Here is a 20,986-nt window from a genome sequence, read left to right on the forward strand (position 1 = left end):
GTTTGATATTTGATGAAGTTCTGTTTGAGGGACGGACGGAGTCATCTGACCCAGAACAGAGTGGGTCAGTGTAAGTATGACTTGTGTGTTTTTATAGAAGAATGTGTTGACAGTGTTTGCAGCATTGTGTTTATTTAACACAGATATGTACAGGTGATCCATCTGACCACAGTTGTGTAACACCTACCAATCAGTTTCAACTAAATCAAGGAAGAATCAGCGATCTTACTCAACCACCAAGCTCAGCTGGCGGAGTTTAGATCTTCTTAACACAAACGAAAGGGTACGACTCGGCACAGGAGTCGTAGAACCACTTCAAGTCATCTGCAAAGCAAAAACCAAGACGGCTTTTCAGTATTTCAGGCTTGAAACGTTTAAAATGAATGTGTGCCTGTGCAGTTTATTACGTTTATAATTCATCTTCAGACAGTAGTTGCTGGAACTCTCAGGGATCTGGTCTTTGGACCAGTTCTCGTAGAAAAACTTGAAGCCGTCACTCCACATCCAAAAACCCGGCTGTAGGTGGGCAGAGGCAAATATTTCATGAGATGATGATTAATAAAGAAGTTCATCATTTCTGAGATGTGCTCAGCTGTCATACGTAAATGGCGCTGAAGCCGCCGATCCACGTCAGGGGGAAGGAGTTGGTGTCTCCTCGAGTCAGAGACATGACGAAGTGATTCTCCTCATAGCTGTGGATGGACGCCAGGTTGGCGCCTTCGAACTGACAGTAAATCTGGAGGAAAGAAGAGAAGAGGTTTTCCCGTCGCAGCAGAACAGTGATCTCCAGTGCACGTCCTGTCGCTCCTCACCTCAGCATCGGTCCACGTCTTCGGGCTGTCGATGAAGATGAAGCACCTTTGTTCAAAGAAGGTCCAGCCGGAGGGGCAGTAATGATGCTCACCTACAAAAATCCATCAAACACATTTCAGCTGTGGCTGTTTTCATTTTGGCACAACTGACAGAAATGAATGCAAAACATAGATTTATAAACTACACAAGAAAAGCCGGAGAATCAAGATGATGTATCTCAGTAAAGATAAAAATATCACACAGTGAAGCATCATCAGTGAGCCACAGAGGAGTCATTTTAAAGGCCTGTTTGAACGTATTCCGTTCCCTTCCTCACCCTCACAGTTTGATAGACCTCCCAGCGCCGTCTGCGTGTTCGGTATCTCCGTCCCGCCGAAGATGTCGACACACCAGCAGTATCCGGCTGACGGCCAGCACTGCTGCGGGAGGAAGTTCCCGTTGGCGTCGCACGTCGGGCAGAACGCCCCCACGCTGTTGTGGTGACAGTGCTGCCTCACGTAGTCGCAGTAATGGGAGTCCCTGGAGATGGAGGTGGTGGCGTTGAGCGGGACGGAGCGAATCTGAGTCAGGACGCTGCTGAGTGTCAGAAACACACCGAGCACCTTCATGGTGATGACGGCGATGACGAAGAGGCAGCTGGTCTGTCAAAGAGGAGCAGAAACAGACAGAACTGCTGCTGCTGATAACAATAATTCCATTTAATGATCTGACTCACCTCCTTCAGGATCGGCTGGCGCCTTGAGTCAAAGTTGCTGCTGCTTCTCGGCCTTTTATTCCGCAGATGGCTGATGATCCTTCTTCTGTATCGAAGCTCATGTTTCCCTCGCGTTCACCACAAAGCTGAGGACAAGTGTTTCAGCAACAATCACTCTTTTCAGGAGTCTGATGTGGCCAAGCTGGATCGTCCCCCTTCTTCCGCCCTTACTGTGTGAACAGCCCAGCCAGGTAGGTGTTCAGTTACATCAGCTCTTCTTCTCATTATTCACGGCGTCTTATTGTGTCCCAGATTTTTGGGCTCAGGGTTTTCAGGTTACCTGTAACTTTAGGATGAAAGGAAATTCGTTCTTATCTAAAGTCGCTCTGGTTTTGTGGATATCTGGGTTACAGACTGTTGAGACATGTTATATGATGATATCGGTGACATAGAATTTAATCTATAAAATCTAATGACTGGTATCAAACTTCCAGCGTTATGAACGAGGTGCCCTTCACTGTGCTCCTGCTGGCCATCCTCACTAACCGTTAAAAGGCCATGATGCCACTGAGAAAACGATCTGATGGTGTGTTTGTCACAACGTTAGCGTCAAAGAACAGTGTTAAAGGTCCATCAATGGTTTCCATGGCTACGGGAGTATGTTTCAAAAACAGCATCATCTTCTGTGGAGGCTCTCCACAGCTCTCCTCTCTTCTCTATTAACAGAGCTTCTGGACCGTCACGGCATATGATGCACAGGAAGTGACCGGACGAACTGATGCATTGTGGGTGAGATTTGGTGTTAATTGGCTGCACGGTGGCTGATTCACACTATGACTACAGAGCAGGAGCTGCACTGGAGGGGATTACAAAAGACTTTGGCTTCATCTAGAGGTCGCAAGCAGAACTACACCGGAATAGATCTGTATTTTTTTCTAGATAAACGATAAAACACAGTTCTGAATGGACACAGAGTGATTCAATAAATCTCACCAGAGTCAGTGTTTTCCATTCCCATTTAAAAATGTCAGAAATAATGTCTGTGTCTGTAACAGTCACATTTTTTCACTCCAAGTCCAAACACAACTGACCGTGACGTTGAAGCAAAGAAAGAGGAACTGAGTGTCGTTTCAGATATTTGCATCGTGTTCTCCTCCACTGACAGCCGGAGCAGCAGATTTTCCTCATTGTGAGGTAGTCACTGTGTGGACTGAGGTAAGAGATTCACTCATTCAGGTGTCAGTTTCTTTTACTGAACATCTTTCACCGGCACTCGTTCATTTTATTTCAACCTCATCAGTTTTTATTTTGGACTTTAGTGTAATGAGAGAACTTTGAAGACTTACGGCAGAGTCAAAACGACGTTGGGCAGCTTTTGTGATGTTTGTAAAAGTTTAGAATTATCTTTATGGTTTAATGATCAAACATTTCATTCTCTGCACCTTTAAAATGAAATGATCCAAAAATCTCAGGAAAGTCTGCACGTTTTATTATTTCCTGCATCGCACATGCAAACAGAATTGTTATATTGTTATTGTATGTAGTTGTATTTTGCTTTTTAGTTCATGTTCTTAATTTTTCATTAGTTCCATATTTGGCCTGTGGACTCACTTTAACATCCTCCACAGAGCACTAATAAAGATTTATCTTATTTTTACTGCTGTTTCTTTTAATTCATCTGCTGTCCGCATGTCCTGACAAAAAAAAGAAGTGTTTGATCCAGATAATTGTTGTGGTTTCTATAAAGCCATTTGTGTTACCACATCACTACAAAACCAACGAGATATCAGTTTGGGTTGTTTTTTCTGTTTGATGACTCCTAATTGTCTGTGCAGCAGAACAATTTAACCATAAAGAATCAAACTTACTTCCACAGGCTCGTTCTCACTTCATTTTCATGCTCACTACCTCTTTCACACTTGGTTGGAACAGCCACCACTGAGATATTTACTTCCTCCCTCAGTCAGTCATAAAGATCTCATTTTTAGCTTTTGTCTTTGATCTGCAACCAGCACAAAAAAAAAACACGTAAGGCACATCAAACCGACATTCAGCGGCGTGGAAAAGTGTTGCCTCGCATGTTTGTCACACTGAAATGTTTCAGATCATCGGCCCCCTTTGGATGTAACTTTTTCTTTCCTTTAATAATAAAAACCTTCATTTAAAAACTCCATTTTGTGCTTACTGGTGTTATCTTTGTCTAATATTTAAATCAGTTTAAATCAGTTTGATGTGAAACATTTAAGTGTGACAAAGAAATGAAGAAGGGGGCAAACACCTTTTGTGATTGGAGTTATCGGGGTCAGGCTCATTGTGCCGCCTGGACCTGCTCCAAAGAGCAGATAAATAATAAGGAAGCACTAAATGAGGATGGAAACAGAGTGGGAGGGGCTTTCCAGTAAACGCTTACGTTTTTTTTAGTTTGCTTCTTGTCAACATTGTGTAGCACTTCTTTTTTAGTTTAAGGAGCTTCTTCTTGGATAAATTAAATACAACCAAAAGAAGAAAAACACAAATGGAACTGTATGAAGGCCGATACGACATAAAGGTCCATATAAATGAAACTAACTGTGTGAAAATGTGTTTTACCTTCCTCCATCACAGCCGGCAGTGAAACCAGAGCAAACCTGAATCCACAAATTCAGAGCTCAGTGACACCAACCAGAGAACGTCTCTGGTGTGGACTTCACTTTTGCATGTAAAAGTTTTTTAAAAGTCTTGAAGACTTCCTCTTCTATCGAATTCCACTTCCTCCCCAGATTTCTGTTTCTGCTGCTTCCTGATCCTGACTCATACGCTGTCTCACTCGATCTGATCCATTTGGTATTTTTAAACAGGATGAGGGATCCGACCAGCCGTCACCTCCTCCTCCTCCTCTCCCTGTGTTGGGGTCAGAGGTCAAGCTCAGGCGCTGAGAGGCCGTCCTGTGATAGCTGTGACCTTCAGCTCTCCTGTATCTGCTCCCACCGTCAGTTCACCCGTGTCCCCAGGGTAACGGAGCGTGCACTGACTCTGGACCTGTGCTTCAACAACATCACCACGGTGACAGCTGACGACCTGACGGGCCACCGGGAACTGAGGGCTCTGAGTCTCCATGGTAACGCTGATGGGTGGCTGTTCGTCTCTGATAAACTGGACACCTGTCCAGGAAATGATGTCATAAATATGAACTTTACTTCTTCCAGGGAACATTTTGGCTGAGATCCATCAGGCGGCGTTCGACTGCCTGTGGAGTTTGGAAGAACTAGATCTGTCCGACAATCAGCTGACTGTGCTCAACCCCAAATGGTTCAGAGAGCTGGGAGCTCTGCAGCGGCTCAACCTGCTCAACAACCCTTACAGGTAAAATTAGAAACAAGGGAGAAGCTGCCACAGGGTGTCTGAGTGTCCACACGTCTCTTCTTCTGTCCTGCAGCGCTGTGGGGTCTACCCCGGTGTTTCAGGGGCTGGTCAACTTGAGGAGGCTGGCGTTCGGAGGACCTGCTCTGAAGGAGCTAAAGAGAGCAGCTCTGTCTGGAGTCACACAGCTGGAGGAGCTCACCGTGTACGCCAGCAACCTGGACAGGTTTGGGCCAACTCTTTGTCGTTTAAGATGCTTGTTTTGTGTGGAGAACAGAACTGATGTGTCTGCTCCTTCCTCTGCAGGTACGACTCAGGTACTCTGGCATACGTTTGGCCATTGGGCCGCGTCACTTTGAGTCTCCATGGACCATTTTTAACAAATACAACCTTAACATCAGCCGTGCTCCGTGACGTGTCCTACCCTGAGACGCCCATCATTCTGCAAGACCTTCATCTGATGGACAACCAGTCTATTCAGCCCCTCAGAGAATCAGCTCAGAGGAGGATCAGGTGTGGCCTCCGTCTGTTTGTACTGTTGATCCACAATGAAATACAAACCACTCCTCTCTGTTGTCACTCAGGCGCATCACCTTTCGTAACCTTTCCATTTCTGATGAGGGCATTGTCAACCTTATGAAGATTTTTGATGGAGTCCCACTCGAATTCTTGTCAACTGATGGCGTGACATTGACTGGCGAGGGCAGGTATGAAATCACAGCCACTAAAGCTAAAGTCTGCAGTCTTTGAGTCAAAGTCCCCATTACGAAGGCATCAACAGAATCTGATTTGTGAGATTGTCCCCAGTGAAAGACGATTAAAGGCTTCCATTTTACCAATGAATCTGACCTACTGCATCTCTAAGCTGAACTGAACCAGGACAGTCAGCGTCATGTCAAAAGACAGACAGGCAGTTGAGATATTTATGGCCCGCCTCCTGAAGAAGTGAACAACTTTTACCTTAATAGCGGGTCGGATGACTGACTGAAGCTGTCGTTGTTCGTTTGGTGTCAGGTGGGAGAAAGCCAGCCGGACCGATCAGAAAAGCATCGATGAGTTCTTTGCACGAGATGCTGTGGTGCTAGATGTCTTTCAGTTCGTCTCATTTCTGCAGCTGGGGTTTCTGCTGCAGTACCCGAGGAAGGTGTCTGTCATAAACAGCAAGGTAAAAAAAAAAAAAAGGAGTCTACGGTAAAACATGTAACTACATAAATCTTTTCAAAGCCACACAAGAACTCAAACATCTTCTGATTTTCATGCTAAAGTGAGAATCTAAACTGGTGCAGCAACTATCAGCAAGCTGCCGGTACACCAGAAGAGATGACTGAATCAGGTGTGATGTTCTGCCTCAGGTCTTCGTGATGCCTTGTGCCACGTCAGCCCTTCTGAAGAACCTGCAGTACCTGGACATCTCCGACAACCTGCTGACCGACATGACTCTGAGTGAGACACTGTGTGACGGAGAGAGCAAGCTGAAGGGCCTCAGAGTGTTGAACGTCAGCGGGAATGATCTGAAGGTGCTTCCCTGACACATGATTAACTTTTACCTGTGGTTCATCCGCTGACTAACCTGCAAGATGAAGAACCAGCAGGCTGAAGACTCATTTTCCTTCTTCTGTCCAGAGTCTGTCCACGTTGAGTCACCTAGTAGCAAAGCTCGAAAAACTGACCCACCTGGACATCAGCAGGACCAGCTACAGCTCCATGCCCCCAGCCTGCTCCTGGCCATCCACCTTGCGAAACCTCAACATCTCCAGGGCTAAACTTACCAGCATCACTTCCTGTCTACCCGCAACTCTGGAGGTACTGAAGGCGGATTGGCATCACAACAAAACCACCATCTGACAAAGCACTTTACCTTGTTTTATCGTGCCCAGGTGTTGGATCTGAGCAGCAACAACATCCAAGACTTCACTGTGGCCCTGCCTGCCCTGAGAGAGCTGCACCTGTCAGGGAATAAGCTTCTACAGCTGCCTTCAGGACAACTGTTCCCTAACCTGCAAACACTCAATATAAGGGTAAGAAAGAGCGCTCCTCCCTGTTCCCTTCCTCAGTTCTTTGACCCCTCTTTGTTCCTTCACAGTCAAACACCTTAAACATGTTCGGCCGGACAGATCTTCAGGCATACAAGCGACTCCAGAATCTCCAGGCAGGTCAGAACAAGTTCATCTGCTCGTGTGAATTTGTTACCTTCTTCCAGTCGGGAATTCAGGAAAGTGGAGATTTTCATTTAACAGACAAAGAGGAGAGCTACGTCTGTGACTCTCCCTTTAGCCTGCAGGGGCAACTGGTGGGTCAGGTCCATCTCACCATAGAAATGTGCCACCGGGTTCTGTTTGAGTCCGTCTTCTGTGGGTTAGCACTGCTTGCTGGGATACTGTTGGTTGTCCTGCTGTGGCGCCTGCATGCCTTCTGGTACCTCAGAATGATATGGGCTTGGCTGAAGGCTAAGCACAGTTCTCAGCGGCGGCGGCGAATCGGGCATGGAGCAGAATCAGAAGCATTGCTCTCCTACGATGCCTTCGTTTCCTACAGTGAAAGAGATGCAGGCTGGGTGGAAACCTACCTGGTGCCTGAACTGGAGGAGCCAAGGTAAGTGGAATCTTGGAAAAAAAAAAATCACCTGCTCTCTTGTTTATGCATCAACGGGGAGAATAATTTTGACTTTGTAACTCACAGAGGCCCCCAGCCGTTGAACCTGTGTCTCCACAAGCGGGACTTCCTTCCTGGACAATGGATCGTGGACAACATTATAAACGCAATGGAGCAAAGTAGACGGACCATCTTCGTCCTCTCTGAGAATTTTGTCCAGTCCGATTGGTGTCGCTATGAGCTGGACTTTTCCCACTTCCGGCTTTTTGATGGCGGCGCCAGTGGAGAGCCGGCCATCTTGATCCTGCTTGAGCCGCTGTCCCAGGACGACATCCCCAAACGCTTCTGCAAGCTGCGCAAACTCATGAGCTCCACCACCTACCTGGAGTGGCCTCAGGAGGAGGAGAAGAGGGAGAACTTCTGGAGGAGCCTGCACAACGCTCTGAGAGAGGAAGAAGACAAGGAGAATGATGGAGTGTGACAACAAAAGGCAAGGAGCTCAGACAGCTTTTAAAAAGGACAGATAAAATAAAAAAAAGGGAAATAAGAATGAAATGATAAAGGCAGGAAGACACAGAGAGGGAAGCTCAACCACCTTTTTAAAATAAGAATATAAGAGAAAAATAAAATAAGAAAAACTGAGATGGAGTCGAGAATGAATGATTTGGATGAAGTGGGATTTTTATTTGTTTCTCATCATTTAAATAGGAACAATGTGCTTTTAACATACATATGTGAAACAGACTTAGTTAGATGAAGCAAATAAACTCAGATACAAAGCAGCTGAATTGAACACAAGTGAATCTCCGGGGACACCTTGTGGACAGAAGGAGAATGGCTGGTCTGAAGAGGAAAACGTTGAGATGGATTAAAATGCTTTCTACACGACAGAAAAGAACGTTGTCTCAGTTCTGTTCAAGTTTATATCGTATAACAACAAACTGTATCACTGCTTAAACGTATAAACGCAAATATCAGATTAGAAAATAAACAACCGTCCTTCTGTGATCGTGTCTAATTTTGTTCTCAAGTCTCCTCAGACTGTTTTCTCTAGTCTTCAGATTCCTCCAAATCTTCTGAAGAAGGCTGATTAGCTTCATAAGAATATTTGTGGGTTACAGTTAGATTCATTAGGATTTTCAGGTACATGTTTCCTTCGACTTCCTCCTCAACTCTGCTGAGCAGTTCATAATTGTCTGTTTTCTCCAGGTTGGTAAGAAACTGCATGAATATTCTATCCAGATGAAAGGCAACTGCCATGACGGTCTGTGGCTGGGCTCCAAAGTTATCATGAAAAATGTAACTATGCAGACCAAAAACTCGACCGTTAGCATCAAACACTGGAGAACCAGAGGAGCCATGAGACATTGAGGTTTTGTAGGTTACTGTTTGAGCTGCCAGAATGCCATCTGGCAACACATGTTTGATGCCCTGAGCTGTGAGCTTTTCAATGATGGTGTGGAGGGTGTAGGGAGCGTCTTTGTACTGACGTAAATGATCGTCGATCGCCTGGACCCGCTCCTCTTTCTTAATGATATGTGTAGAATCCATCACTTTCATTCCTCCTCCTGGGTGACCGGTAATATAAGCTTTACCGCTGGCAGGGACCGGACCAACGTACTTCAGCAGGCCTGCTGGTGGTTTTATTTTCTCCGTTTCGTTTTTTCGAAAGAGGCGCTGGCCGTCGGGGTTGAGCTCCAGGACAGCGTAGTCTTCGTCGTCATCAAAATCAATTAATGTTTTTTTAGCAGTGAAGTAGATGGTGTCATGGTTAGTGCCATCGTAGTTAAATACGACCAAAACTTTTACATCCACCTGCAGGTCGTCTTCATCAATGTGACCTCTGAACACATGTGCGTTTGTAAGGACGAAGTTATCAAACAGAACAAAACCGGTTCCCTGTTGAGCATTCTCAAGAATGATTTTACAAACCGATTCCCCCCTTTTCACCACATTCATGAATCTGTGGGCTTCACCAAAGGATTGTCTCATCGCTGAGTGTTCCCTCTTCTGGATCACTTCCTCAGATGAAAACCCGGAGAAGCTTTCCTCCATCCGTTTTTTCTTTAGTTCTGGGGTCTCAGAAGCTAACGGGGTACTTGGGGTCGACCGGACTTTGGCTGCTTGTGGTGAGAGCTGTGCCGACTCACAGCGGCGGTCACATGTGATTGGATTGACTTCCTTTATTGTCCGGAGCAGAGCTTGATGTTCCACTTCCTGTTGTCCGTCTTTCTCCACGGTGGTTCTCTCCCAGGAACAGCCTTCCTGTGGTGAGCATCCTTCTGTAACGGTGTCTGGATTACCTTGGCCGGCACCCCGACTGAGTCCGTTCAGGAGGAGGAAGAAGAGAAACCACCTTTTCACTTGGCGTGCCTTTTCCCCTCCTTGTGATTGGACGGAGGAGTTCGCCTGGACCAGAATGTGTGGATCCATCCTGCTTTGCTTTCTAACACTAACCCTCTAATGGCTGCTGTCAACAGGAAATGTCCTTTAAACCTAAAAGACAGAAAGAAAAACCTTCAGAGATATGATTATTTGTAAAACCACAAAGCCTACCTGACATCTGGAAATGATCATTTTTAATTTGGATTGGTTGGATTCAAAAGAGGGCGGTGCTTCATCGAAACAAGGAAACCACGAGGATGAGTGAAGTCTGTCAATTATGACAGCGATTGTGGCAAGTTAAAGTTCTCCTGGTGAACAAGAGGAAAGGTAATTCACTTCACACCTGTATATCATAAAAGGATTCAGTTTCTCTCCTCACTGTTTGTTCTCATTGAAGAAAGCTGCTTCGTGACTCACTGTGGAATCCAGACAAACCAGCTCAGGCGGGCACAGTCTCAGTTATTTTTCATTTTGTCATGAGAAAAAAGATTGTCTTACTGTCATTCACTCTATTAACGTCAGAAACACATGTCAGGAGGTTTTGCATGAACTTGTTTTCCATTTCATACGATTCATTGAGTGTTGACTGTAAATCAAAAAAGGGATGTTTTACCTCTGACTTGGTTGAACAGATATATTGTCACTTTTGGTTTCAGCGGTTTATGGAATCAGATCTGAGACCTAGGAGAAAAAAAACACACCTGTCATTATTGATTTGAAATTGCCTGGAACCAACCACTGTGGTTTCAATTTGTTTTTTTTGAACCACAACAAATTATCTAGCTAACATTTTACACACAAAGTATACCCAACCAACTGAGAAGACAAGTGTGTCAAAGATTTTTCAGCCATTTCTTGAATACTTATATCTGCTTCAAATGGTTCAACGCAAGAAAAATATGAATTGTCCCATTTCATCCCAACTACAACTGACAGCTGTCGCCGTGACGGTCATTTCCAAAGCGATACGCCTCCTGTTGCTGCTTTCCTCACTGTCACAGGTCGGTTAAATGAGATTGTGTGCATTCCCCGGTCTGCAGCAACAACCCGTGAGTGACTACCACTTCCCATGTTTGGATTTTCCCCGCATACTCCACACATGGCACCGACTGTGATAACACTTCAATGCAAACACACTCACATAAGCATGAAAGCAAAAGGACTCTAACAGCTAGCACATGAAGTCACTCTGCAGTTTACTGCTTTTCTGACACAGCACGTAAAAGATGAACACACTGAAATCCAAACTAACAGGTTCCACAAATCACTTTAACAGATGATGAAAGCACTATTGAGGCTTCCTTCTATAATCATCATCACACTTTATTCCTTTATTACTCATTCTTCTACATCACTGTACCAAAACGAACTAACTTGTATTTTGATTTACAAACTTCAGCAAATTGGAGATGATTAAATTTTATTGCAGTGATTTAAGATGAGATCATAAGGAGCCCTTCTGTAGGTCTAAACATAAAAGGAAAAGGAACTTACCTTAAATGAAGCTGAAGAGATACAGTCACTTACAGTCAGTTTATAAAGCAGTTCCTCCTCCCACAAAACAGCATGTATGCATTTCTATTGGAGGAGCCAACAGTCATACAGGTTGGACATTTGACGTTAGTGCCTCCTGACTTTGGTACCTCCAACCTCAGGTCCAAACAATGATGGACTTCCCCTAACTCGTGCTGTGACTGCATCAAGACGAATACTTCACATACTGACATGATGTATTACATGAGACATTCAGTCTGGTCAGAGACCTGACGTTGGTAAAATGATTTTGAGGATTAAATACTATCTGGACAAACTGATTTTAAGAAGGAGTCATCAGATTTAGGCCGTTTTTGTTTCATTTTCTTAAACGTTTTTGTGAACATGTGACTTTCTGTAAATCACACTTCATCTAAAAAACAAAACGCAACACAACACAATGACGTGTTCAAAGAGAACAAACGTATTAACAGAACCAGTTCTAGTTATGAAATATCCAGAATATTTGTAGAATCTCAGGCTGGGTCTTTTAAGCAGTGACAGAGAGTCGTGTCTAAGAACATGGTTTCAGTTTCTTGTTGACTCTCCTTCTGAATCCCCATCAGTAAATAAAGCAGATGACACTTCAGTCACTGAGGTGGGTTGATGGGAAGTGAGGTGAACTAACAGAGCGCTGCTGTTATTCTGTAATAAAGAAAAGTTCAGGCTTTACCTGACTCCGTCCAGCACATGGTCAGAGCCCGTTGATGTCAGAAATACTGCTGATAAAATGTACTTCAGTTCAGATTCTGCTGTAGAGCTGTAGTTCCCTTTTTTATCTTATTGACAGATCTACTGGTTGTGTGGAAAAAGCAGTTTGACTGAAGACTTCTTACCTTGACACTTGAGCGACATCAGCTCCTCACAGATGGGGGCTTGCTCTCACTGACCTCAGGTCCTGATGTTGGCTCTCATTGACAAGCTGCAAACATTCAGACCATTCAGGGTCACAACCAGAGACTCAGAATCACATTAAAAATGAGAATTATCTTATTATTACCTGTTTCTGATGAAGGTCAACAAAAACCAAACATTTGGCTGTGATGAATGAACAGTGATGCTGAGTAAGAGAAGTGTTTAGTACTTTATTTCTAAAAGGCCACTTGCTTATGTTTACAGTAACAAAGCATTCTAGAGTAAAATAATAAAGATAGACCACAGTGGGCTGAGTTAAAACAGCCTGGAGTATTTGGAAAAAAAATCCCAGTCCAAGTACATTTAAAACATAACTTCAAGTATATGAAACTTCCATGTTATTATAAAGACACAGTTTTGAAAGGAAAGTTTAATCCTATAATTGCTGTCAGTTGCACAGTAAAGTGCATTTCAGAGCGAACACATGAAAATTGACATAAAAAGAAAAAGAAAAAGAAAAAAAAAAAAAAACCTGACACTAAAAATCTCACGTTTGCATCCAGTGAAACTTTGGCTCTGCCAGATTGTCCGTGCGAAGCACAGTTCCTGAGAAAGATGGCAGGGATGTTCCAGTGTATGGCGATGTAATAAATAATGGTCTTGGTAAAGCATCGAGGTGCTCCTGTTACGTTATTACAGTACATTAAGAACAACCCTTTTCCCAACAACAGGAAGCAAACCAGCATTCAGGAAATCACAGCACGGCCCAGCCTTTGGCACATATCTCACATATTCACGTATAAATCCACATATTCATTCATCCATCTACAGCTTTTGTTTCTGGGTCACGGGGGGGGGGGGCACCCTGGACAGGTCACAGTCCATCACAGGGCCAACACACACAGAGAGAGAGAGACAAAAACCACTCACACTCACACCTACAGACAGTTTAGAGTCACCAGTTAACCCAAACATGTCGTCTTTGGACGGAGGGAAACATGGGGACCAGGCCGGAACCGGAGCCACAGAAGTGCTGCCCTCTGTCTATATAGCTACATAATATAATAGAATATAATATTTATTTCAGTGTGTAGGCGTTGGTGCTTTGGATTCTCATCTTCAACATACAAAGAACAGAGCAAAAGAGAGTACAAGTAAAATGAAAAAGGTAGAAAAACAGCTGGTGTTTGGAAGAGCTAAAAGAAGCCACTGTTTCAGGCTCAGGGTGGCTGATGGAAGTGCAATCGACATTGGAACAACCACAATGATGGAAGAGGGATCTGTGATTTAGACCTCATCGACCTCCATCACCTCCTCAGGATTCCCAACTAGCTCTCTGAGGTATCTGTTTCCCCTTGCTTCCTTCTTAATCCTCTTCATCATCTCATCATTTCCCCTTCGCTTCATATTATTCACGAAGCTTTTAAAGATGAGCAGCACAGGATGGGCGTACTCTATCACGCTCTCTTCTTGGATTGCAACCCCACTGATATATCCTGCAGTATGCAAACCAACAACGTGGTCATGGGCATCAAACAATGCAGATCCAGATGAGCCCCCAAACATGGCAGTGTGATAGGTCACTACTCTGTCCGCCTTATTTCCACCTATCAGTATGTTTTTGATCCCCTGATCTGCGAGTACTTTTCTTATGGAGTGGATGATAGGCGGGCTGCCCTGGAACTGCTCTAAATAATCATCAACAGCCTTTTTCCTGTTCTCTTTCTCGATGATAAATGTAGCATCCATTTTTTTCAATTCTCCTCTTGGGTGTCCAAAAATACAGACTTCCCCGTTTAGAGGCACCGGACCAAAGGTCTTCAGCAGCCCCGGTGGCACCCTGGGTTTTTTTTTTCGTGTTTTTGGGCTGTAGTTCAGGCTCTTGGTGTTCAGCTCCAGGATGGCATAATCCAGATCTTCATCATAGTCAACTACTGTTGGCTGACAAGCGAAGTAATAGTAGTCATTGTCAGGATCAGGTTTATCATAGTCAAAGAGAGCAAACACATTTCCATGAACCTGAGAAGTTTCCGAATTAAACTGATTTGAAATCAAATGTGCGTTAGTCAGGATGAGGTTATCGAACAGAACAAAGCCCGTTCCCTGACAGACATCCTTCACAACGACCTTACAAACGGACTTGGACCGTGTAATCAGCTTCTCCACTTTGTAAACCTCATTAATAGGTTGTGGAGCCTTTCCAAAGTTTTTCCTCAAAAAGTTTGGACGCTGCTGCCAAATCTTTTTCACTGCATGTACTGCACTGATGCCTTTCTGCTGAACCACCTCCAACACCGACTTCACTGTGTTCATGTTGGCTGGATTTGACACGCTTTTCTTTCCCTGCCGTCCTTCTACTTTTTTTGTACTCCGTGGAAGACATATCTTGAATGATTTCAGATCTAGATTGTCAACTGTTTGTCTGGAGAAAATTAGGTTATTTGGATCTGCATTGTCTGACAAATGAAATTCATCGAGTTCATCGATGAAGCGTCCGTCTCTTTTCAGAGCTTCCTTCACAGTCGCCCCCTTCTCTCCGTAAACGCAAAGGTACTTGAACTTTTTGACCGAATTGCTTCTAAAAAGCGTCTTTGTTTTGGTGTTCTTGCCTCCCTCTGTATCAATATAGAAGACTGAATATTTCTCTCCCGGCTGTACGATCGGGCACTGCTGGACTGGAGCCTGTTCGATCTTTCCTTTTCTAGATAACACGATCAGACATGCACCATCATCAATATGACAACAAGGAAAATGTGTCGCAACAATGCGCTCCTTATCATTTTTACCCAGCTGAATTACAAGGTTTTCATCTGCACATTTAACCTTCTCCTTATACGTTGAAAGTGATTTTATTGCCTCAAGAACCGTGCAGGGTTGATGGCAGGAGACGGTGTGTTCTTTGCGGGCAGAGGAGCTGAATTTCACAGTGAAATGATGTGAATGTCCGCCCTGCAGGAAGTAAATAATAAATGAAGTTATCCACTTCTTATGATAAACACACAACCTGCTCTGCATCTTTATCTACTCACATCAACACTGTTCTCTTCCTTCACTTCACAGCCGGTAAAAGTCTGCAAAATTTTGAAAGACATTATAAAATTGTGGATTCCTTTTATAAAACGATCAAAGTAGTGAGTACTAACATTTTATGAGTGGGTTAACGTTGGTTAACGTTTCTGTGTGTACGTTTTTATCGTTACATACAAAGTAGCAGGCAGAGAAATGAAAGGAAAACTTCCAATCATCTGGTTTATCAGTGATGCAGTTCAACAGCACAGTACCATACCAGAGCTCACCTGAGAGGCTGCAGCTCCCCCCGGTAGTGTTTCCTGGGTACTGCTGCTGTCATGATCCACCTGAGGAGAAGGTACCAACAATCAGATCAGCTGAAGATGCCCTTTAAAACGATGCCCTTGTTAGAGGGATGATTTGAGAGAAACTAAAACGGAGGTCACAATATTAAAGATGACATACAAGAAAATATTTGTTCATTGTTACTCACATCTTTTGTGCAATTGATCCTGATGTCTGTGGTCTTTTGCTTTTTCCTGGGCATTTTCACCTGTTATGAAAAATAAGGTTAGTTGGTAGTATATTATAGTAGTAGTTAGTAGTAGTAGTTATACAAATCCTTCAGGTTATAATTTTACCACTTCAGCACGTTTTTCACCGGAGATGGGTTTTTTTCCGAATTATAATTATATTCATTGAATATAACAATCGATAAAAATTCATATTTTTGCCACACTGTTTTGTGTTGTATTATATTTACTATCTCACTATCTCAGATCTACTTATCTCCATGCTCACTTGGAGTTTGACTGACCGGATACGGAAGTGACGTATGGTGCTCGCCCCGCCTGAGAACATGGCCGCTCTCTGCTAACACGTGCTTTCTGTAGCTAACTTCCGGAGGCAGCAGACAGATACACACAATGTGTTGTTCTTGCACATTAACACCTCATGAATGGAGCACAAATGAGCTGCATGTTAACGTAGCTGCTTAGCCAGCACAAAGACAACTCCTGCTCAGTAAGATTTTAAAAATCAGACAACTATCGGGGTTTTATAAGATTACTGCTCACCACAGCAGCATCGGCCCAACGAGGGGGAGCAGAAGCACAAAGAATCAGCACATCACACACAAAGAATAAACTGACAAATGCAGGAAACTGAATTTACCTGCAGGTTTATTCGTCAGCTTTTCATGCAGGTGCTTTTCCGGGTCCACCTGAGTTCAGAGAAACTAGTTTAAAATCTGGAGCTCGACTACAAACTGACTAACGATGTGATGAAATTATGACATAAATTACGGATTGACTTCTATCACCACCACCATCATCATCACCATCACCATCATCATCACCATCACCATGACCTTCATCATCATCACTTTAATTGCGTCATCTTTTCCTCCGCGGACCCGTCAGCGTTATTTCCATACTTTTATCACCAAAATACGAGTATTAAAGAATTACTAAAGCACACACGAGGCGTCCCCTACAGAGCTAAACAGAGTGAGTGTGGCTGTTGTGTGTTTTTCACCTGTTGCTGTGAGGAAAAGCCTTCAGGCCGATCGGAGATGTTTAACATCCATAACGGAGCGGCAGGAAGAGACAGGAAGAGATTCAATGATTCCCGCTGAGGATCCGTTAGGACGGTACCAAGTTCCCCGCCCGGGGGAGCTGAGCGTGACTCCCACATTTTAATGGTGTTTCAGCAGGACACCGCTGGCCAGTTCTGATAAATCTGATGTGTACTGACTCATTAATAAAACAAAGGTTTTTGTTATTAAATGTTTTCAGCACTGAATGAAAATACAAGTCAAGCCTTCACCGACGCCCCCTTCCTCCGCCTCTTCCATGAGATGGCCGTACCTTTCGTTTAACTTATTTAATTTTTAAAGTTTTCTAACGAAATTTTAGAGAAACAATAATAAACTAATCATCTCAGTTCCTTCAGAAACAAACAAACAAGAGAATGAAAAAAGATTAGATGTACACGAATACGTTCGATGAATAAATAAATAAATAAATAAATAACTCCAGACGGTCCGTGTCATCTGAGGTCACAGAGACCAATTCAGTGAAATAAAAATAAAATACTCAAATAAGCATCTCAAAAGTCTGACTAGTCTGTTGGTAGTCACTTTATTCTGTACAAAGCTGACAGCAGCAGTTTAAATTTGGTTTGGAAAATGAATGACAAAAATAAAATCAGACTTCAGTGTTTGAATGCTGTTAAGAGAGGAGCCGATGTGTCTCCTTTTTATTACACAACAAATTAATATTAAGGTGAAACTGCAGCGAGAACAAGAATTTGGCTGTTTGGAACCACCTAACTTATTGCTGTACGTTCTATTTCAGCTGACGGTCATTGTATATACATTTTATTTTTATTCATGATAGCTCTGCTGCAATGTTCATAGACGTGTGATGAGAGCTGCTGACCGATGCCAGGACTGTTCCACCTCACAATCTGCCATTTGGCAATTTTTAAGACACACAATAGATAATAGTGCATTTGGAATGCACCACATACGCACTATGAAGTCAGACTGGATGAAAAGAATGGAGATTTCCAAAAGCAGCCGTCTAGATCAGCTGTACAAGAGTTCACAACTTAGCGTCCACTTTTACTGAAACAATAATGAAACAGACTTAAAATGTAGTAACAAACAAATTTAAAGCAAATGTAAACAGGTTTTATGTGTACCACGAAGAATCTTCCCTTTTGCAAAGTGCAAAGAGCTGCTGATTTTAAAATGCAGCTCAAGCCTCATAAAATAAGAGTTGGGGTAGAAACTTGTGGTATCAACAGGCCGAGAAGAGAGAAAGACAATACTTTTTTAAAATGTAAAAAGAGCACAGCGCAAAACGAAGCAATACTCAACATGCATGAGACAGTGCTCCTGTAAGTTCCACTCTAGACAGATCTGTGCTGAAATACTTCTGTTCATGTTGGCAGCAGGTTTTGGCATCAGTTTTGGCACAGACCCCCAGACCCCCTGGGGCCGCTCCACAGGGACCTTCACAGCCTTTAGTCCAAGAACATGTAGTGAAGAAACAAAGGTGCTCTGCTCGACTCCAGACATACTTAGACTGACGCTCCCCGGCCTCTATTCCAGGCCCAGTGAGAAGTTAATCCCATGAACAATACCGATGATGATGGGCTGCCAGGCAACCAGGTATCTGAGCCAGTCAAGCAGCTGCCCATAGAGGACATGTGTCTTCTCCCAGCTGATGGGACGAGGGAATTAAGGAGTTAGCTCAGATAGAAGATTCAACCACACAGATCAAATCAACGAAAGGATACGGATTGTTCATCATCCTCTTTAAATCAACCTTTTCGTTGCAGTACGGACACGTCTGCTTCTTACCCACAATGCACCATCCGCGGATGCAGAACTCGTGGAATCTGGAGAAGTGGGAAAGTTAAGGTATAAAGTCTAAAAATAAAATGTTATGTATGCTTCTACAGCTTAAAAAAATAAAATTCTTTGCATTTGGCTCCTGGCATTTATTCTGGAGTAGAAATGATTTTTTTTTTAAATCCTGCAGTTTTAGGATACATGTGTCCACAGGACAGCTGGAAGGTATCTTCTATGAAGCCTTCCTCCTCCACATCCACGAGGATCTTCTGACCACAGACTGCACAGATGTCGTTGGTCAGGTTCCTGCTGGGCATCCCTCCCCTGTTGTAGTACTGCAAACACACACATACAATGACAACACTTTTGTTTGATGCTAAAGACAGAGCACGTCAGTGCTTCCTGATATCACATTTTATTTCTTGTCCAGTTATTTCTCATGAGCAGTGAATTCTTTACCCCGATTGTGGAAGCCATGTAGTCTGAACAGATTTCTGCAAAGTCTCTTCCCATGACGCCGTAGTAAAGACCGTAAAACAGCATGATGACGCCGACGTCCATCGAGTCCTCTGCCTTGATCCTGCACGGAAAGAGAGAGACAAGTCTGAGCAAAAGCAAATAATCACTGCCTTGGAAATAAAGCTCGTATAAATTGTGCTTAATTGAAAGATTACTTAACAGAAGTGACTGTTGAGTATTAATAGTCTGTTATATAGCTGGTATCTGCAGAGACATGTAAGTGCTGACACCAGCAGCTACCACAAAATAAAATTTAAAGCTTGTTTTATTGCAGACTTCATGTATAAATCTGCCCCAAGCATCTCTGTGCCTTCCCTAATGTTTGCAGTTGACACCCCTGGTGCATGTGTGGAGGGGGCCACACCAAACAGCCCAGGAGCTGACCTGAAGAAGACATTGAAGCCGAACATGGTGAACATGATGGCCAGGTATCCGAGGACACCCACTGCATAACTCAGCTTGTAGATCAGCAGGAACCACTTGTACACCATCCTGTGAAAGAGTCACGTGAGGAGATTCAGAACAAATCAACAGATTTACAATAATGACTGTTCTGAGTGGCAGTCCAGAGATGGAGATCTGTGGGGTTTCATTGAGCTGAGAGTCAGTTCTCTTACCGCGGCGTCCTGCAGGACAGCGGCTTGCGAGTTGCTCTGAAAATGACGTAGCTGGTGACAACAGAGAACATTCCCCACATTGAGAGGAACCTCCACCAGTACAGCTTGATGGTGAAGTAAAGGGGGACCACCCACATCTGGACCAACGTCACCAGCTGAGGAACACACACACATTCATTTAAAATGTAAAAATATCATTCTTTTCTTTCAAAGTCTAATTCTACTGGACCTCCTCCTCGTTTTCACCAAAACCTGAACATCATTACAGATGGAATATTGCAGGATTGCTGCTTTAGTTTAACCTTAAACTGAAAACTGAGTTTAAAGAGGAAACTGTCGATGCACAGCATATTCAAAGGAGAAGAAACTCTTCATGACAATGATGCCAAAGGAAGTTTGTGTTGAAATAATGAAATCAGGAGTCCTGACAGCTTTGCTTTAGGTTCGTGAAACGTGTAGTCCAGGTCATCATGAGATACAGGAACAAACCCCACAGCGCCACAGCTCACATTGTACGATCGGTGGTGCCGCTGCTTCCACTGAACCAGGACGATCTGGGCCACCACCAGCGTGGCGATCAGGATCAGAACCATCTCTGCATGCATGGCCTCATGACCCTGGTGCTTCACATGCAGACGCTCATGCTGCACCCTGAAGGATAAGAACACAAAGGGAGGTCAGGTTGGGTCAAACTGGTCCACTTCATGTCCTATTATGGCAGTGTTTGTTTTTTGGGGGGGGTTAAAGTGAAGAAGGGTCGTTGCTCACTTCCAGTTCTCTCTGTGTGTCATCTTCAGCAGGTCGTCCTGAAACAAAACAGGGACAGAGACAGAAATAGCAGCTCTCAGTGGACACTTAAGTAGGTTGACACAACTAGCTGGACGCTTTTGTGTGGACAGACGAGAACAAAACAGACCCCGTTGTGTGACAGCTGGGTTGTGTCGTGTTGTGTTAAATAAGGTGTCTGAGCTGCCACGTTGAGACAAACAGCTGCCAGCTGATCGCAACCAGCAGGCTAACCGGTTAGCTTCGGACGCATTAGCCGGCTTTAGCTGCTCTTTTTGTTCCTTTAGACGTTAAATTAAAGTGTAACGCGCTGTTCTTGTGAACTGGAGCTGACCTACCTGAGGATGAACCCCCGCCATCGTTTCATTTAGATATCAGCCGCTAACAGCTGAGTTAGCGCCGCCTGCTCCACCACGCAGCCTGGACGGAAGGCCGGCAGGGACATTTTCCTCCGAAGGGCTTCGCGTTTAAAGACACCAAATG

The 20,986-nt window shown here is 43.9% G+C and overlaps 4 protein-coding genes across 10 annotated transcripts; 1 reads left to right on the plus strand and 3 right to left on the minus strand.

Annotated features, from left to right (window-relative positions):
• The first annotated feature begins 2,655 nt into the window (after window positions 1–2,655).
• On the plus strand, window positions 2,656–8,440 carry tlr2 (toll-like receptor 2). Its single transcript, XM_029525886.1, has 13 exons — window positions 2,656–2,722; window positions 4,112–4,205; window positions 4,345–4,604; window positions 4,693–4,849; window positions 4,923–5,072; window positions 5,153–5,359; window positions 5,431–5,553; window positions 5,861–6,011; window positions 6,199–6,363; window positions 6,470–6,649; window positions 6,724–6,864; window positions 6,930–7,438; window positions 7,526–8,440. Coding segments are annotated over exons 2-13 (2,439 nt in total). The 5' UTR covers window positions 2,656–2,722; window positions 4,112–4,203; the 3' UTR covers window positions 7,920–8,440.
• Window positions 8,102–11,684, minus strand: LOC115058530 (protein FAM111A-like). Of its 5 annotated transcripts, none has more exons than XM_029525892.1 (3): window positions 11,318–11,684; window positions 10,437–10,504; window positions 8,102–9,934 (listed from the first exon to the last, which is right to left on the minus strand). In XM_029525892.1, exon 3 carries the CDS (start codon window positions 9,869–9,871, stop codon window positions 8,489–8,491), a length of 1,383 nt encoding a protein of 460 aa, XP_029381752.1. In that variant the 5' UTR covers window positions 9,872–9,934; window positions 10,437–10,504; window positions 11,318–11,684; the 3' UTR covers window positions 8,102–8,488. The 5 variants fall into 5 exon arrangements, with proteins under 5 accessions (XP_029381752.1, XP_029381753.1, XP_029381750.1 ...); XM_029525893.1 differs by lacking the exon at window positions 11,318–11,684 and adding an exon at window positions 10,965–11,250; XM_029525890.1 differs by lacking the exon at window positions 11,318–11,684 and adding an exon at window positions 10,758–10,931.
• A 1,592-nt stretch (window positions 11,685–13,276) lies between these two features.
• LOC115058529 (protein FAM111A-like) lies at window positions 13,277–16,817 on the minus strand. 2 transcript variants are annotated; one of them, XM_029525888.1, is made up of 6 exons: window positions 16,757–16,816; window positions 16,394–16,442; window positions 15,714–15,773; window positions 15,508–15,567; window positions 15,241–15,282; window positions 13,277–15,160 (listed from the first exon to the last, which is right to left on the minus strand). In XM_029525888.1, exons 3-6 carry the CDS (start codon window positions 15,765–15,767, stop codon window positions 13,499–13,501), a joined length of 1,818 nt encoding a protein of 605 aa, XP_029381748.1. In that variant the 5' UTR covers window positions 15,768–15,773; window positions 16,394–16,442; window positions 16,757–16,816; the 3' UTR covers window positions 13,277–13,498. The 2 variants fall into 2 exon arrangements, with proteins under 2 accessions (XP_029381748.1, XP_029381747.1); XM_029525887.1 differs by lacking the exon at window positions 16,394–16,442 and having other exon boundaries at window positions 16,757–16,817.
• A 629-nt stretch (window positions 16,818–17,446) lies between these two features.
• On the minus strand, window positions 17,447–20,960 carry rnf175 (ring finger protein 175). 2 transcript variants are annotated; one of them, XM_029526530.1, is made up of 9 exons: window positions 20,842–20,960; window positions 20,486–20,523; window positions 20,227–20,368; window positions 19,718–19,872; window positions 19,485–19,592; window positions 19,041–19,161; window positions 18,783–18,916; window positions 18,527–18,628; window positions 17,447–18,450 (listed from the first exon to the last, which is right to left on the minus strand). In XM_029526530.1, exons 1-9 carry the CDS (start codon window positions 20,860–20,862, stop codon window positions 18,330–18,332), a joined length of 942 nt encoding a protein of 313 aa, XP_029382390.1. In that variant the 5' UTR covers window positions 20,863–20,960; the 3' UTR covers window positions 17,447–18,329. The 2 variants fall into 2 exon arrangements, with proteins under 2 accessions (XP_029382390.1, XP_029382391.1); XM_029526531.1 differs by lacking the exon at window positions 20,486–20,523 and having other exon boundaries at window positions 20,842–20,903.
• Between the last annotated feature and the right edge of the window lie 26 nt (window positions 20,961–20,986).

This window comes from Echeneis naucrates, chromosome 18, assembly GCF_900963305.1.
Source record: "Echeneis naucrates chromosome 18, fEcheNa1.1, whole genome shotgun sequence".
Classification (NCBI taxonomy): Eukaryota; Metazoa; Chordata; class Actinopteri; order Carangiformes; family Echeneidae; genus Echeneis; species Echeneis naucrates.

Coding starts and splice junctions, on each gene's coding strand:
- LOC115058530 (XM_029525892.1), bottom strand. CDS start 9,871: ATGGATCCACACATTCTGGTCCAGGCGAACTCCTCCGTCCAATCACAA.
- LOC115058529 (XM_029525887.1), bottom strand. CDS start 16,804: ATGTTAAACATCTCCGATCGGCCTGAAGGCTTTTCCTCACAGCAACAG. Junction 15,774..16,756: donor GCTTTTCCTCACAGCAACAG/GTGAAAAACACA, acceptor TTTTCATAACAG/GTGAAAATGCCCAGGAAAAA. Junction 15,161..15,240: donor AGGAAGAGAACAGTGTTGAT/GTGAGTAGATAA, acceptor TACTTCCTGCAG/GGCGGACATTCACATCATTT.
- rnf175 (XM_029526530.1), bottom strand. CDS start 20,862: ATGGCGGGGGTTCATCCTCAG. Junction 18,917..19,040: donor ACATGGCTTCCACAATCGGG/GTAAAGAATTCA, acceptor GTGTGTTTGCAG/TACTACAACAGGGGAGGGAT. Junction 18,629..18,782: donor CAGCTGTCCTGTGGACACAT/GTATCCTAAAAC, acceptor CCACTTCTCCAG/ATTCCACGAGTTCTGCATCC.
- tlr2 (XM_029525886.1), top strand. Junction 4,850..4,922: donor CTGCTCAACAACCCTTACAG/GTAAAATTAGAA, acceptor TCTGTCCTGCAG/CGCTGTGGGGTCTACCCCGG. Junction 6,364..6,469: donor TCAGCGGGAATGATCTGAAG/GTGCTTCCCTGA, acceptor TCTTCTGTCCAG/AGTCTGTCCACGTTGAGTCA.